Below are 17169 nucleotides of genomic sequence, written 5' to 3' on the forward strand. Positions count from 1 at the left end.
GGTATATATATATATGTTCCTCCATGTGAATCCTACTTCCATCTTCATTTTCACCTTCTAGTTTTAAAATCATTGGCTAATTGTCTTCAAATGTCTTAAAGACATTTCAGGAGCTAAATATGATAAAACAATTCAATTTGTGTCAGATTTCAAAAACGTTATCCAGATTGTGGATCATTCTTGAAACTCTCCTTCATATTTTGGTATGATTTAAGTTTCACAGATATCTAAAACCATTCAATTTATTTATTACAAATCCCTTTTTTCACATTTTCAACCTTGTGACTCTAAGAGGCTCTTGAATAGATTTGTCAATCTCCGAACAAAATAATTGCAAAACATACTTCAAATGTTTTGTTCACGCTGTTCAGTTCTAAGATGGTTGTCTAATATAAATAACAGCAGAAGGGAGCTCAATGAGTACCATATGTGAAATATTATTTTGGATAAAATAGAAATATATTTTGTTCTTCCTGATTTCTCTTATCCTGTTTCTCAACTGTCTACTATTTATGTTCGAATATATATTTCCTCAATTAAAGGAAAGGAAGATTTTATTGAGTGACTTATGAACATCTTAGATCTGCATGATAATAATTTTATAGCACAGGAGCCATCCATATAAAGTGAACAAAAAACATGGCTCCTGTTTCATTTAACTTCTGAACTTCAACTATATTTTTAAAATATTAGAAAGCCACATCTGTGTTAGCTAATACCTCTATTACTTCAACTCAAGTTCACCAAAGAGTGTGCAAGCTTTTGACCCTACATCCGAGAAGATAGTAAGTAATTAAAAGGGAAGAAAAAGAAATATAATTACATAATTTTCAAGTTAGGGCTATATATATTTTTTAAAATAAAGTTTTATTAATTTTCTACTATTATATTTATTTAGTGCTTAATAAATATCTTGTTGTCTGTGTTACTTTGTTTGCTTAACAATGCAAAATATATATTTTAATCTTTACCCCTTTTTTCCAGCCATCGATAAAATTAATTCCATGTTTGATAGTATTCTGTATCTTCCTTCTTTTTGATCTTCAATGTAAATCTGCCTATTTCTGCATAGTCCAATTTCTATTTAATTATCTCTTCATCTAGTAGGATTTCTTCATTTTTTTCAATGCTGAGCAAATACAATCTTCACTGCTGTTAATGGATGCAGTATTAAACTTTGTTTATCAAGTTTTTCTGATATTACCTAATTTAAAAAGTTCAGGTTTAAAATCTACATTTTTTCTTAACATTTTTTTTTAACTACATGCATATCCCCCCCCTTTTTTTTTTTTGCTTTAACACAAGTTCAACATAGATGGTAGGTAATATGTCCTAGATTTTTGATTACATTTCCAATATTTACTAGACATATTTTTGAACAATTGTTTGAATTACATACTCTTTAATGATTAGCAGACATGTAGAATTGATTTTCTTCTATAAAGAATGGTAGATTCTTGTAGAGTCCTAAACTTGGCAAAAAAAACCCACTAGATTATATTATTTTTTTAATTGAGTGTGATCAACACTTTTATGCAGTGAGAAACAATAAAAGTTTTCCATGTCAGTTGATAGGGTTGCAAGTCTTTTGCATCTAAAATTAATATTCACAACGAGAGATGAAAAGAGCTAGTGTTTTATATCAATTTAAAGTTATTTTCCAAAAGAATTCCTATACCTAGAATTCCTATAATTCAAGTTAAAGCTATCCTATTGCTAGATTCCAAGAGCTAAATCCTAAATCTGAGTAGAGGAATCAGAACTGAAGGATGAAATATGAGGAATATATGAGGAACTAGGTATGTGTAATCTAATGAAGAAAAGGATTAGGGATGATATGATTGCTGTCTTTGAGGGTGTTCTGATCTCCGGCTAAGACCACTGGTAATTGGAATAAAGGATTGCTAAATGCATATATTTGTAAAACACTACATCATCTTTATTTATTTTTTCCTTTGTTCCACACTGAATCATCTCGGCATGCAGCACTAATCTCTTATCTTAAACTTCGGTATGCAAGGCAACATCAAAATCATTAAAACATTCCACAAGTCATTCTAAGATTCATGGCTAGTCAGAGTTAGCACAGAGTCATAAAAACTGCAATTAAAAGCACACCAGACATAGCTTACATTCAGAGCTGCTTGAAAGAAACCTCCATATTTCTTAACGCAGATTGACAACTCAATTCTTCTCTTCCTCTGACACCCAGATGTGATGAATTAATTAATTAATTAATTAATTAATCCGTTCCTCTCCTTAATATTTCTTCCCTGACACTTGCTCTCTTCGCCTCTGCAAGCGTCTGAAATAAGGATTTATCCATCTAGCATCTGCTTCTTCTTCACTTGAATCTGAACCCATAGAAACGTCCTGTGGTTGGTCTCCTACTTCTTCTGCCTCTAAATCAGGCCCTACCACTAATTCATAACCACTTTCTGAATCAGAATCTGAAAACCCCCCAAACTGAACAGGAGTATACACAACAGAGGGCAGACATAAATAAGAGAAGGTTGACTTATTCTCCGAAGTACCCGAGGACAGAACACGAAGCAATGGTTCACTAAAGAGAGATCCATAAGAAGAAGAGTAACAACAATGAACCAATGGAATAACTTGCCTCCAAGAGTTATAACTGCATTACGACAAGAGACATTCCAGAAAGGATTGGATACCTGTTTGTCTGGGATACAATAAGTTCTCCTACGTTGGCAGAAAGTTGGACCCCCAAAGTCCCTTTCAGTCCTAGGATTCTATGAAACATTCCAAATGTAACATTATGTCATGTATATAATGTCCAAGTGCATGTGGCCATACACAATTCTGGATAAATATTCTAGCCTCCTAGATGAAATCTATGCCTTAAAAAGTTGTTTGGGTACCGTCATACCCACGACTTTGCTAGATAGAGATGGTAAGAGTTGTGGGCCCTTATATCTAAGTATGAAAAAGAAACAAAAATATCTGAGGCACCAGTGCGTGTTGTGCTCATTTTGATCCGCCCCAGTATAAGATGGCAAGAACCTGTATTTATTAATTATTTACTTCATCTAAGGCAGAGGTAAACAAAGTTCGCTCTTCTATGACTTGGGGACTTCAACTCCCAGAATTCCTGAGACAATCGTGCTAGCTCAAGAATTCTGGGAGTTGAAGTCCACATGTCATAGAAGAGCCAACTTTATCTACCCCTGATCTAAGGTCTGTGTATGTGCTATACTATATACATCATGTATAAATCTTTCCTCTATGTTCTCTTCAATTCCATAAATATACAATTGTTATAAAGACATGACTTATGACATCTTATCTATCCATCCATCCATCCATTTATTTATTTGACTTCATTGCCTCCCAATCCCAATGGGGCTCAGGATGGCTTAGTCCATCTTAATTATCACTAAATCATTGAATGTGCAATAACAAATAAAAGTGTCACATATAAATTCATGTTTTGAGGGTTTAAAAAAACACACACACAAAAAACAACACCAACCCCTTCAAAAGACAGAAAAAAGAACACATTGAAGGAAAAATATTTAACATTAGACTTTCATTATTTGCTCATGGAGCTAATTTAGCATCCTAACCTGGATTATGTAATCAAGAGTAAAGGAACATCTTTAAAAACATGCATACTGTTAGAAGGAACATCCAAAGGACACCAAGGATAGATTCTCCTAGGTGAGCTTGAAAAGAAGTAGCATTACTTCTTTAGCAATATGATAATTTAACTTGAAAGCTAGGGATAGAAGTCCTATTAAGCTCCAGCTTCTTCTTGAGAACTAATGCAAATCATTTAGAAGATAATTGTGGTTCTGTAAAAGGAGAGTTTAAAGAAAAGCATGGCCTTTGATCAAGCATTTACAGTTACAGAATCCTTAGAAAGGACAAAGTTTAGCTATACAGAATTTCTTACTTTGTTTTCTGTTAACCAGGTCCTGAATATTCGCGTTGCAAACACCAAAACTTAATGCAAACCAAATCAAATATCACTGCAAATTAAAGTGTTAGGAACCCAGAAATCTATTCTAAACTGCAAACTGCAAGGAAGTCACAATTCTTTATTTAAAAAAAAAAAAAAACAAGTTCCGCTCAAAAGTTCTTCCAGAAATACATTCCAGCTCTTTCGTTTTCTCCTAGTTCTTTTCTTCTTCAGTTTTGAGAGTTTATAGTTGATCTACTGCAAATCACCTTGTAATCATTCAAGCTCTTTTTTTGCCTCCTCCAGTTTCACAATATATTCCAATACAGAACAAGAGGTAGGTGGCAACTGAAACCTTTTCTAGCCCAGGGATCTTCAACCTTAAAGTTGCCAAAGTTGGAGACCCCTGTTCTTGCCTATAGTACACTTGGCTAATATTTATTTATTTATTTTATTTATTCATTCATTTGTCCAATACACAATACATATGGAAGAGAATAGACATGAAGTAATATATATAAAGATAATATGTAAAAATAGAGGAGAAGATATATGAAAGGAAGAAAATATATACGATATATGAGATAAAGGAAAGACAATTGGACAGGGGGCAAAAGGCACACTAGTGCACTTATATACGCCCCTTACTGACCTCTTAGGAACCTGGAGAGATCAATCGTGGATAGTCTAAGGGAGAAATGTTTGGGGTTAGGGGTTGACACTATTGAGTCCGGTAATGAGTTCCACGCTTCGACAACTCGATTGTTAAAGTCATATTTTTTACAGTCAAGTTTGGAGCGGTTAATATTAAGTTTGAATCTCTTGCATGCTCTTGTGTTGTTGCGGTTGAAGCTGAAGTAGTCATTAACCAGTAAGACGTTGCAGCATACGATCTTGTGGGCAATACTTAAATCGTGTTTTAGGCGACGTAGCTCTAAGCTTTCAAGACCCAGGATAGTTAGTCTATTTTCGTAGGGTATTCTGTTTCGAGTGGAGGAGTGATATCAATATCAAATATCAATATCAAATAGGTCTTCTTAATCATAATGAGTACTCAACTGAATTGCACTAACTACCTTATATAATTAACTGTGATGGTAGCCAACATATCCTACAGTAACCACTGGACCCATTGCTGCAAATGATGCTCTCCCATTTTATATCTGTTTAAAAAAGAGCCAATTTGTTGCAGTGGTTAAGGTGGCTAGAAACTGAGAAACAGTCGGTTGCAGTCATTGTTAGGGATGGAAGTCAGCTGAGTGATCTTGGACCAGTTACTGTGTCTCAGTCTCCGGGGAAAGGAAGCAGTGGCAAACTCCTTCTGAAAAACTTTGGCAGGAAAACTTCAGGGATTACCGGTATTCCAGGCAGTCACCAGGAATTACACCCAGATTTGATCAGATTAAATGTAGCATCCTGTCTGTTTGCTTGCAGACAAATGAGAGGCCAGGCGAAATAACGCCTGGACGAAAATTGCCAATGGCGGGAAGCAACTCGGCTCTCCCCATCAGCTGTGGGGCGTTCCCCGCGTTAGCGCGGGAACGCCCCAGAGCAATCAGCGGCCGCTCGGGCATTCTGGGAAAGCCGAGGGGGCGGGGCGTGTGCCCTTTATCAGGGTTTGCTTGCCCCCCCGGCTTCTCTTGCCCCCCGAGCTCGCCGCAGAACGGAGCTCACCTCCTCCGTTGGATCCTCGCCTTCTTCATTGCCAGCAGCGCACAAGACGGCGCCTACAGGAGCTTTGGAAATCCACCTTTTCTCGCCCGGTTTGCTTGCTTGGGGAAAGGGGGGAGGTGGTCAGATGGCTGGCGCGGGCCAGCGGCCTGAACAGGCTTTGTCGGCTTGCCTGCCGGGATCGCGGTTTCGGGGCCTGTGGGCCCGCCCGGGCAGGTGATCAAGGGCTCCGATGGCTCGGCTGGCAACGCGCCGAGCGTCTCGGTGCCGGGCTACCAAGGCTAGCGCTGGGGAGTGAGTAGCAGCAACGGGGAGGCCTTTTTCACTTCCCCCACGTGGTTTGTGTTTCTCTGCTGAATTCGGACAGGCCGCGTGCAGGGCGGCGCTGGGGGGGGGTGCCACGTGGTGAGCCACTCCCCCCCCCGTTCCCAGCATGGCGCTTCGCGCCTCGCTTTGCTTTCACAGGTGAGGGGGGATAAGTCTGCCTTAGCATGGTGAGAAGAGATTAAATTGATCTCCATCAATATTAGTGGACTCCATGCACCAAAAAAAAAAAAAAAAGGACCAAAATATTATCCTAAGGTTTGATACAGCTGAACGATCCTGGCGGGCCATGCTCCGGTGAGCGCAGGAGGCGGTAAGGCCAGCCCAGGGAAGAATAGTTGGTAAAGTGGCTTTTCGTGAACAGTCTCCGGGGTGCTAGGGTCTTTTAGACCCCGACAGGAAGGATACAGTTTGAGTTTTAACCTGTGCATTTAATTGGCACGCTATTTGGTTCAAAGTGATGTAAATTATTTCAATTTAGTTGTTGTGCTTAAAATGAATTAATTTATAGGATTTAATTTATTTAGGCTAATATGCTTGAGTAGTTTGATCAATAAATGGCAGTGTTAAACTTTTCAATCTATGCAAGTTTAAAATAGAATAGAATAGAATAGAATTTTATTGGCCAAGTGTGATTAGACACACAAGGAATTTGTCTTGGTGCATATGCTCTCAGTGCACATAAAAGATACATTCATCAAGAATCATAAAGTAAAACACTTAATGATAGTCCGGTTACAAATAATCAATTCAGTCATATTAGGAACCAGTAATTATAAATTGTAAGGATACAAGCAACAAAATTACATACAGTCTTTTGTGAAAGAAGATGGGTGATGTGAACGGTGAGAAGATTAATAGCAGTGCAGACTTAGTAAATAGTGTGACAGACTTTTTGACTTTAAATAAGTCTAACTTTTCCCTAAACATACAAAAGTATTTGTATGATGGTGTTGTAATTCACCAAATATATTGATGTGATTGTCATTTCTATTAAATGCTTAACATATTTGGTTTGGTAGCTTACAACATTGCAGAAACTGCTTTTATTCCATACATTCTTAAATTTCATTTATTCCATTCTTAAATTTTCATTTATTCATTTATGGTGGAATTGTAACGTTTTACCTTTTTAAGTTAAGTATACTTGTGGTACCTAGGATAAAAATGGGCAATTAAAAGCAATTTAATTTACTTAAGAGGATAAACTTGAATTGTTTGAGCATAGAAGGAATGAATCAAAACGATTTAATTTATTTAAGTCAGTATGTTGAAGGGGTTTAGCATAAACTGATTGGTAAAATGATTTGTTTATTATGTCAGTATGGTGAAATTGATTGAGCTCGAATTGAATTATTAAAATAATTTAATGGATTTAAGTCCATAGAGTTGAATTGATTGAACTTAAAATGAATGAATCAAATGATCTAATTTAATTTAAGCTAGTATACTTGAATGAATTGATCCTAAGAGGAATGAATTAAAATGAGTTAATTTATTGAAACGATTATATGGGAATTGATTGAACATAAAGTGATTTGTTAAAAAATAAAATAAAAAAAATGATCTAGGTTATTAAGCCAGTACATGGGAATGGATTGTGCTTAATGAATTATCAAAATGGTTTAATTTATCAAGTTAGTATATTTGAATTGAGTGAGCTTAAAATGAATTAATTTGAAATTAAACTGATTTACTGGGGGGCACAACACATGTGTTGTGATATTACAGCGGGGGTGGTGAGGCAAACCCCCCCCCTCTGCCCGCCCCTCCAATTCCACAGGGCAATGTGAGCATCCCTTTAAGGCAATTTTTAGCGTACACAAATTTGGAGAAATAAGGCTCCTGTACGCCAGTTAAATATTGGGGTAGGCCAAACAAGCCACTAGGTTGTGAGCATTGGTTAGAATGGGATATATAATTGAGCCACAATGTGGTCGACATAGAAATGGTATGGGGATTAAAAAATTTCATATTCGGAAATGCTTTTCAGCAGCCCGGTTGCACTACCATTTGATAACAGTTCTTTCATACCCAGTGGATGATGGCGCCCTCCTAGGGCATTTTTCTCACAAGAGAGACAATAACAATCAGGGATAGTAGCCATGAAACCAGGTTAGATGGTGTTTGAGCAACTGGATCTATGGAAAGAATGCTTTGTCAGTGAGAATGGCTTGTAGTGATCAAAAGACTGTAACATTACTATAGACCTTGACCCTTTTTGTTCATCATAAGGATGTAAGGATCTCCTACCGAGAGCACTGTGCAGAAATATATCTTGGCCTTTCTTTGAAGCACTGTCGAATAGGGACCTAAGAAGCTGTTTGGCAGACAGGTCTGGCATATGTTTCTTTACCACATTGAAAATGGCAATTAGGTTATTGGGCAGTAAGTAAATATAGCCTCATGCTGCTCCCTTACCCTCAATTTAAAACAAATAATAAATAATTGCTCTCACGCTTTAATAAGGGTTGACAGTGTTAATATAAACTGTTATGGCAGGTGGAACACAGTGAGCTATGTTCTACACCTTACATAGTAAAATTTGCTTATTAAAGCTTTTGTTGAGAATACATACATGTTATCAGGCCGGAGGTTTACTTTGGTATGTTTTCCTCTTCACTTTCAAGTGGCTTAATGGCAATCCTCCTGGTCAAATATGCCCCCCCCCCTTTTTTTTTTCCTGAGGAATTATCTTTGTTAATTTTATGGCCATACTTAACTAGGGATGTACTGCACTAAGGAATTACTTGGTAACAAGGTTTTTATGTGCTTGCTCCTGGGTATTTTATTATTATTATTATTACTATTACTATTACTATTATTATTATTATTATTATTTTCATGATGTGCTGGATCCTGGAGCAGTTGCGCATGGAAGTCATTATGTCTCCATGAATGGTGCTACTATTATTCTGAATTTTGCCACATTGCCAAATGTAAAGTTATTGTACTGAAGGCTATAACAGTACGGGTGCAGTTGGTAGCAGGCCTTTTTCTGTACCAACAAAACTGAAAGATACCATTAATACCATAACTACAACCTGCAGATCCCCATGTCATTACCATGCCGAAAGTTGGAAATCTCCTAATTTCTGGTTAATCCCCTTCAGGAGTAAGACAATGAGGAACTGGATCGTGGGGGCAATAGCCTGGCTCTGTTTGAAAAGTGCTATTGCTGACATGTGGCGAGCCGCCATGAGTCTAAGGAGAAGGGCGGCATGAAAAGCGAATAAACAAATAAATAAATTAGTCAGTTATCTCAGCCCCTTTAGTTTGTTCAAAGGAAATGGTGTAGTCACTTACTGGAATGGGGGGCTTGCAAGAATGCTAAGCATCAAGGTCATCTGAATCAAATTCACACTTGAGTTGATTTTAGCTTAATATGAGTTATTAAGCATTATATTAATTGTTTTAGTGAATGATAATTTAGAAAATGTTATTATCATAAACAATATTGAAGTCGTGGTGTCAGCATGGTACCATTGATATTATGGTTATATTGATTAAGTCATGTTGGTACAGCTAATCCATGCGCTAACGGTAAAGAAAGCATTGGCATGGGCCTTTGCTTATCTTCAGAAATTTCTTGCAATTATTCTACTCCCTGGGCGAGCAGGCAGGGCCACAGAGCATATTGGCTAATCTCCCTGGCATTTTAATGCTGGAAGAAGAGTATTATGATTGCCTGAGAGGAATACAGGAACATGGGTCTGCGACTATGGTGTACAGCTGGCCCATCGGTGGAGGGAAGTGAGACAGCAACAGGAGGCCCAGTCCATTAACAGGGAGTATGTGTGCATGGGCAGGCGGTTGGCAGCCACATGGCATAGGCTGGGGCGCAGGGTACCCAGAATTGGTGAACGGCGCCATCGCTCAAGCAAAGGAGTGCAGGTTGGACCACATGGTTACATGCCATCATGTAGGGGCAACAGGTGGGGCTTAGCTCCCCTAACAAAAGACCTTGGTGTCAAACTATTTGAGGATAGGGGGAATGATCAAGAGATGGTCCAAGGAAAAGGACTCAGATTGGGGAGAAATTAGTAAGCCGCTATACATTGCCCAGTTTCAGGGGCAGCGGGCATTGGATGAGACCCAGATCCTCACCCAACGGGTGAGTCTGTTTCACACAACAGCCATAAAAATGGCCTTTGGGACATGGTAGGTCTGCAAGGTGCTGTCATGATCGCATAGTAGTGGATCATGCAAGGTTCCCTGGGCCAGCAAACTGATGTTAAATAGCGGCTGCGGCAGCCGCGTTGGTTACACATGGTGGCTGACCAATAACACAGATGGTGGATTGATCACTGGCCTGGTATATCAAACAAGGATATATGCCGGGGTATGATGGACTTAGTGCAAGTAAAGCGATGAAGCCAGGGAAGGGTGCCTTTTAAAATAACAGTTAGGGGCCGTTACAGGAGGATCGGCAAGATATCGGGCGGTATTCCCTCAACAATACTGAATGCAGGTTTCAACAAGTTCTCAGCAAAGTAATGAATCCGGTGGCAGATGGAAGTCAGTGGCTTTCATAAAGTAGATTCAGAGCACCTGAGTACAAGCACTCTTGGGATCGGGTGGCTAACACTGTCTTTGTATCCTTATCGTTTCTCTAGGTCCTGGCCCTGCTCCACTTTGTTACGTGCGAAGTGCGAAGGAGCTGCCCTTCCGTTGCCCACAGTAGTGAACGGCAGCCACAGCGTGGCTTGGTGGCTGAACATTGAGCTGCAACATTATCTTCAGGAATGTGGAGGTTGCTGAGTCGCTGGGGCTTCAGCGGAAAGGCTTGAGCTCGGAGGTCTTCGTTTGAGACGGGTCTTTTCCGTTGTGAAAAGTCGGGAGCAGTGATGGGCCGGACCCAGATTGTTGGTGTTGCACACGGGTGGCAACGACCTGGTGGTGGTGAAGGACTTGGCCCAGTGGCGTCAAGTCGTGGCAGTCCCCCGGGGCTTGCAGAGCATATGGAACAGATTGTTGGTCTTGCACACGGGTGGCAACGACCTGGTGTCGGTGAAGGACTTGGCCCAGTGGCGTCAAGTCGTGGCAGTCCCCTGGGCTTGCAGAGCATATGGAACAGATTGTTGGTCTTGCACACGGGTGGCAACGACCTGGTGTCGGTGAAGGACTTGGCACAGTGATGTCATGTCATGGTGAACCACCGGTCGTACGGGGCCTACGGCCGTGGTGTGTGGTTCTGGTGTATGGTTCTGATACCCCCACATGGAGGGGATGCGGAGTCGCCGTCACACCAACAGCTGTTGACGGGACCAGGTTATGGGTTAACATGGCAGGGGGAGGCAAAGTGATCTGACACACGGGCATGTGTTTTTAAACCCCCCCTAGCTGTCACTGGGTCAATTTAGGAAGATGTCAGGAGTGGCAATTTTTACACAGACCTGCAGTGGTGCCTGCGTGAGCTGGGGCAGGCTTAGGCGGGGAGCAGGGGGCCAAGATAGAGATCTGACCCCCTGCTGTGGCAGAAACGGGGCGGAAAGGGTATCAGTAGCAACTGTGTGTTCTCCTTTGGGCATCTTTTGTAAGATGATTGGCACCCCCATTGCACAACTCATGCTTCCTCCACGGACAGAGAGGTGTAAAGGGGGTGCCCTTGGGGCTCACCTACGTCATTTCCGGTTCCGGGTCATGCAAGGCGAGCCCTCCCACATGCTGGGCGTGGCTTACTGGTCGGGAGTAGGCGGAGCATGCCTCACCCTGACCAGGCATGGAGTAACGCCCATTTGAGTTGCCCAAGTATGTTGTGTTCAGGAAACTCCGCCCCATTTAGCGACCCCTGCAGGTCTTTCTGTTAATATTTAATAAAGTGACCCATTTTACCCAGCTTGGTGTCCGAGTGTTCATTTCCCGTCCAAGGCAAATGAGAGGCCAGGCGAAATAACGCCTGGACGAAAATTGCCAATGGCGGGAAGCAACTCGGCTCTCCCCATCAGCTGTGGGGCGTTCCCCGCGTTAGCGCGGGAACGCCCCAGAGCAATCAGCGGCCGCTCGGGCATTCTGGGAAAGCCGAGGGGGCGGGGCGTGTGCCCTTTATCAGGGTTTGCTTGCCCCCCCGGCTTCTCTTGCCCCCCGAGCTCGCCGCAGAACGGACACCCACCCACCCTCCGCTCAATCCAGGATGTTTTTTATAGGTCGCCTGGTAGGGGCCGAGTAGGAATTTTTGCAATCTTTGGGCATTTGCTACGGATTGTTTTTCGCCTACTCCATCCTGGACGAGGGTAAGGATTTGTGGTTACGGGGTGCATCTGTATGTAAATAGGTTCTGATTCAGCAATTTGATGTTTATATTCTTGGTCACTATATGGCAGAAACGGGGCGGAAAGGGTATCAGTAGCAACTGTGTGTTCTCCTTTGGGCATCTTTTGTAAGATGATTGGCACCCCCATTGCACAACTCATGCTTCCTCCACGGACAGAGAGGTGTAAAGGGGGTGCCCTTGGGGCTCACCTACGTCATTTCCGGTTCCGGGTCATGCAAGGCGAGCCCTCCCACATGCTGGGCGTGGCTTACTGGTCGGGAGTAGGCGGAGCATGCCTCACCCTGACCAGGCATGGAGTAACGCCCATTTGAGTTGCCCAAGTATGTTGTGTTCAGGAAACTCCGCCCCATTTAGCGACCCCTGCAGGTCTTTCTGTTAATATTTAATAAAGTGACCCATTTTACCCAGCTTGGTGTCCGAGTGTTCATTTCCCGTCCAAGGCAATGGACAAACGTTTAGGAATGGATCCCATCGGCAAGTTGACATTTTCCAAAAATTAGTTTAAATGGAAACAAATGGGTTTTTTAAAAAAATTAACTTCAAGGGAATTTCATCTGATAGCAAACATTTTAATTTCCAATGAAACCTGAACCGCCAAATTTGTGTGTGTGAGTGACAGAGAGAGAAGGAGCCTGCTTCCTCCTATTTTTCTTCCTCCTTTACATGGCCACAAGAACTTTCCAGGCTTTTTGTTGGGAAGAGCCTTGGACCAACTTGAAACAGTTTGCTGGGGTAACCAAGTCTAACCATCCCGGATTAATTAGACCAAGAGTGGGATCCAAAAAACGTAGACCCTCACAATTATTCATCCTCGGTCATCGCCCTTCAGGGTTTACCAGAAGATCTTAACTTAAGGGAAAGGCGCTCCCCGCGCCTTTACGCAATCTTCCAAGAACCCTTCAAGAAGAGATGGGAGAGCGGAGGAGGGAACGAAGGTGCCGAGGGGGACGGGGGACGGTGAGGAGTGGGCTCAAGGAGTGAGTCAGCTCCCCTCCCTGTCACTCCGGGGGGCGGAGGCAAAAGAGAACTCCGCCGGTGAAGCTATAAAAGCGAAGGGGGGCAGAAAGCGAACAGAGGAGGCGGCGGCTGGGGGACGGGAGGGCGGACTCCAAGCGCCTTGACAAGCGGAGCGCCCCATATCCTATTCAAACCTTTTCGTCTTGCCTGGGGTCGGGATGCCCCGGAGCAGCCCGCGGATGCTGGAAGGCTTGCCTTGAGTCCTAGACAGCGAGCCCCCGTCAGCCAGTCGCTCTCCAAGCCAGAGCAGATCTGGGTTGAGTTTATCCAACGGCGTGGGAACGCAAGAACGCATCCAGGACTCCTTCTCCTGCCCTAGACGTCCCCAGCTGAGCTTCGCGGGTGGGTGGGAGGCTCCCTCGTCGGGTTCAACCGCCGCCTCCCGCCCGGGACCAGGTCTCCGTCTTCTTCCCTTCCTCCGCCACTGGCTCGCCTGCGGAGAAGGAGGGGGGGCGCCCCACCATGCCGCCCCGGAGACCTTAATTGGGAGTTTTCCCCTCCCTCCCTTCGCTCGCGCTGCTCCGACGGCCGGTGGGTTGGTTCCCCTCTCCCCCCCCTTTTTTGCAGCAACCGCGCCGCCCAGCCCAGCCCCGGGAAGGCAGACGTCTAGGAAGAGGGTCGAGACGACCATGCAGAGCTGGACTAAGTTCTCCACTCGCCCTCTCCTCTTCCTGGCCGCGCTCTTGGCGGTGGAAGGTTCCCAGCTCGACGGCACCAAGGTGAACGCGATCAAGGCCACCCTCATGGGCGAGACGCCGACCCAGGCGGCCAACAAGTCGGCCCCTTTCCACCAAGGACTCTCCCCGGGGAGCGGCAAGAAAGGCAAACTCTTCGGCCAGGGTGGCAAGGGCCTCAAGCATTATCACCGGCAAGGCGAGGTAAGAAGGTTGCAACCGCGCCGTCGCCCTTTTGGCTTTTGGCGCTTCTCTTTGCTTGCTTCTTTTCAGACGGGTCCCGCCGCGAGGGCGCGTCTCCAGGCAGGGCTCCGCGCTTTGGGGACGGGCGCTTATTTACCGCAGCTGGAGGGTTCGTGGTGGAGAGGTGGCAAGCAAAGAAGGGAAGGTTAGAGACCAGGAAGATAGGAGGGCTACATCGTCCAGGATCCTTTCAATGCAATGATAGCCTTCCTTCCTCTTCTTCTTGCAGCTGAACTTATCAATAGCCTCGGATGCGTATAAATTCCTCAAGGAGTTAACCTACCTGGTGATTTAAGATTTGTATCTCTGGGCCATTTGGAGATAGGCTACAAAGTTTAATTCTTAAATACTTCTTGGACGGTAATAGCAAAGGCAGCACCCGGGGAAATAGTGTCAACTCCCAACCCCCAACCCCCTTAGACTCTCCACGATTGACTTCTCCAGGTTCCTAAGAGGCCAGTAAGGGGCGTATATAAATGCACTGATGTGCCTATCGTCCCCTGTCCAATTGTCTTTCCTTATCTCATATATCATATATATTCTCTCCTTATCTCATATATCATATATATTCTCTCCTTATCTCTTATATCATATATATTCTCTCCCTCCCATCTACTTCTCTTCTTTTTTACTTTCTATCGTTATATATATTACTTAATGTCTATTCTCTTCCATATGTATTGTATCTTGGACAAAGAATAAATAAAAAAATAAAATAAATAAATAAATTGCAGCGTCAAGTTTTCAGTCCTCTGTGGGCACATTCTTTCAGCAGTAATTGACAATGACCATTGTATTACTATCATGACCACCAAAGGGTTGTTTTCGGTGTTTTAGCAATAGCAATAGCAATTAGACTTATATACCCCTTCATAGTACTTTTACAACCCTTTCTAAGCAATTTTACAGAATCAGCATATTGTCCCCCAACAATCTGGATCTTCATTTTACCCACTTTGGAAGGATGGAAAGCTGAATCAACCTTTTCCTGTTTGTTTGTACCGAAAATGTACCTAAATTTAAAAGGATAAAATTGCAATATTTCAAATGAAACCACAACGTGGAAGGGCAGGTTAGCTCTGGGAACATCATAGCCAGGACTTTTCAATTACAGTTTTGAAACTGGGGGACTACGGATGGTGTTAGAATACCTGATGCTATTCTCATTATGGAGGTGGAAGTAATAAATTTAAAATTAGAGACCAGTAAACCTTATTTCCCCCAAGGAGTAGGAGATTCCTCCCTTCCCATGAGGAGTTATTAAATGGGGTGAGATGGAACTTTTTCAGTCTCTTCCAGTAATGCTAGTTCCTAACCAGAATTTTAGCAATAGAACAGATGGAACTCCAGAGACCTGTGGCTAGATCTCCCCTCTAAAACTTAGAAGCAGCTGTAAAAATGAGAAAGAGGAGAAAAAAGCATTTTCTATTGATTTTTCTTCTGTTGCTAGCCTGATTATAAAAATAAAAGTATGCACAAGTATGTCATTTTCATAAGGTAGCCATATTCATCTCTTCCAACAAAGAAACTTGTGGCACTTTAAAGGCGAGAAATAGCATAAAATATCAGCTGTGATCCAGTGACTTTGTGGAATAAGGAAGTCATTAATCCTCATGATGTCTCAATAATTTCTGCTGTTTCTTGAATGCAGAAGATGTCCTGAAGAATATGAACTTTGGTGATAACTCTGCTAATAGGTCTTGTAGCCCAAAACATCTGGAGAGCCATAGAAGTTCTTTTCCTTATGGCCCAACACTGTGCTAAATAGCTTTAATGGATTTTAAGTATTTTTTTTTAAAAAAACAGCAGGTTAAATTACATTTCCTTCAGTTTAGTGCAGTCTGAGTTCAAAATCCCTCATTCCCCTGCATCTACTTAAAAAAAAGCTTTGGGAAATCTTGCACTATTTTTACATTGTTCTTTTCTTTACTTATAGTTTAGTGCCTCTGAGATGAGAAAGCAGAAAATATAAAATGGTAACTTGATAACTTATTAAATATGGCGGTCAGGAAACTGATAGGGGCAAAAAAAATGCTTTTAAGAATAATTCCAAATCTTATATAGGTGAATAACTGTAGAAGATTGCTTCAAGGTCACAAAATAGGCACAAAGTATCTTTCCTTTTCTTCCTTCTTTTCTTCTTCATTTGGGCTTCTCAGAAGTTGGTTAAAACCATGGCATCCTTAATTATCTTGATCGGAAGGATACTGATTCCATAGGCTGAAAAAAGTTCTCTTATGCCTCTTTTCCTTTATTTTGGAAGAGTGGAAATCCTGCATGATTGACAGGATTGAATCACAAGTTTCCTGACCAACCAAAAACACAGTGACAACCAAACAGCTTAGAATCAGTTACTGCTCTAAAGGTACCGATTCTGTTCTTAACGAGCATCTTTCGGAAGTTGATATGGGATATGGGACTGATAAGATCTTCATTTTAAAAAAATAAATAAAAAGTCTAAAAGTAGATTTTTAAATGTATTTTAAAATCTGTTGTGAAGCAAACATTTCCCAGAACATTTCTCTGGAAGAGGTATTGCATCCATCAACTGCTTCATTTTTGGACCGTTTCCCAGTCAGTTGATCTCAAATCCATTCACTAAATGAAAAGACATTCCTTAACTTCCTGCAAAGATAGACTAACTGATGTCTGTTTTAACATAACGTATCATATTTATATGTTTGTGTGTGTGTGTGTGTGAGAGAGAGAGAGAGACAGAGAGAGAGAGAGAGATGTTTTTGCTGATAAGTGAAAAGGAAGAGACTAGTATAGATCTATTTTTAGCTTATTATGCTCTCGTCGGCTAGCCAGACCTTTACTTGAACATACACTGCTCAAAAAATAAAGGGAACACTTAAACAACACAATATAATTCCAAGTAAATCAAACTTCTATGAAATCAAACTGTCCACTTAGGGAGCAACACTGATGGACAATCAATTTCACCTGCTGTTGTGCACATTCAACTTCGCACAGAACAAAGTATTCAATGATAATATTTCATTCTTTCACATCTAGGATGTGTTCTTTGAGTGTTCCCTTTA

At 42.0% G+C, this 17169-nt stretch overlaps 1 protein-coding gene across 1 annotated transcript in view; it reads left to right on the forward strand.

Moving 5' to 3' along the window:
• Positions 1 to 13263: 13263 nt before the first annotated feature.
• Positions 13264 to 17169, forward strand: part of DKK2 (dickkopf WNT signaling pathway inhibitor 2) — a 51810-nt gene continuing 47904 nt past the window's right edge. Inside the window, exon 1 of the mRNA XM_070756677.1 lies at positions 13264 to 14086. Coding sequence (XP_070612778.1) covers positions 13838 to 14086 — 249 coding nt within the window. The 5' untranslated portion in view covers positions 13264 to 13837. The remainder of the gene's footprint in view (positions 14087 to 17169) is intronic.

Source organism: Erythrolamprus reginae, chromosome 7 (genome assembly GCF_031021105.1).
Source record: "Erythrolamprus reginae isolate rEryReg1 chromosome 7, rEryReg1.hap1, whole genome shotgun sequence".
Taxonomy (NCBI): Eukaryota; Metazoa; Chordata; class Lepidosauria; order Squamata; family Dipsadidae; genus Erythrolamprus; species Erythrolamprus reginae.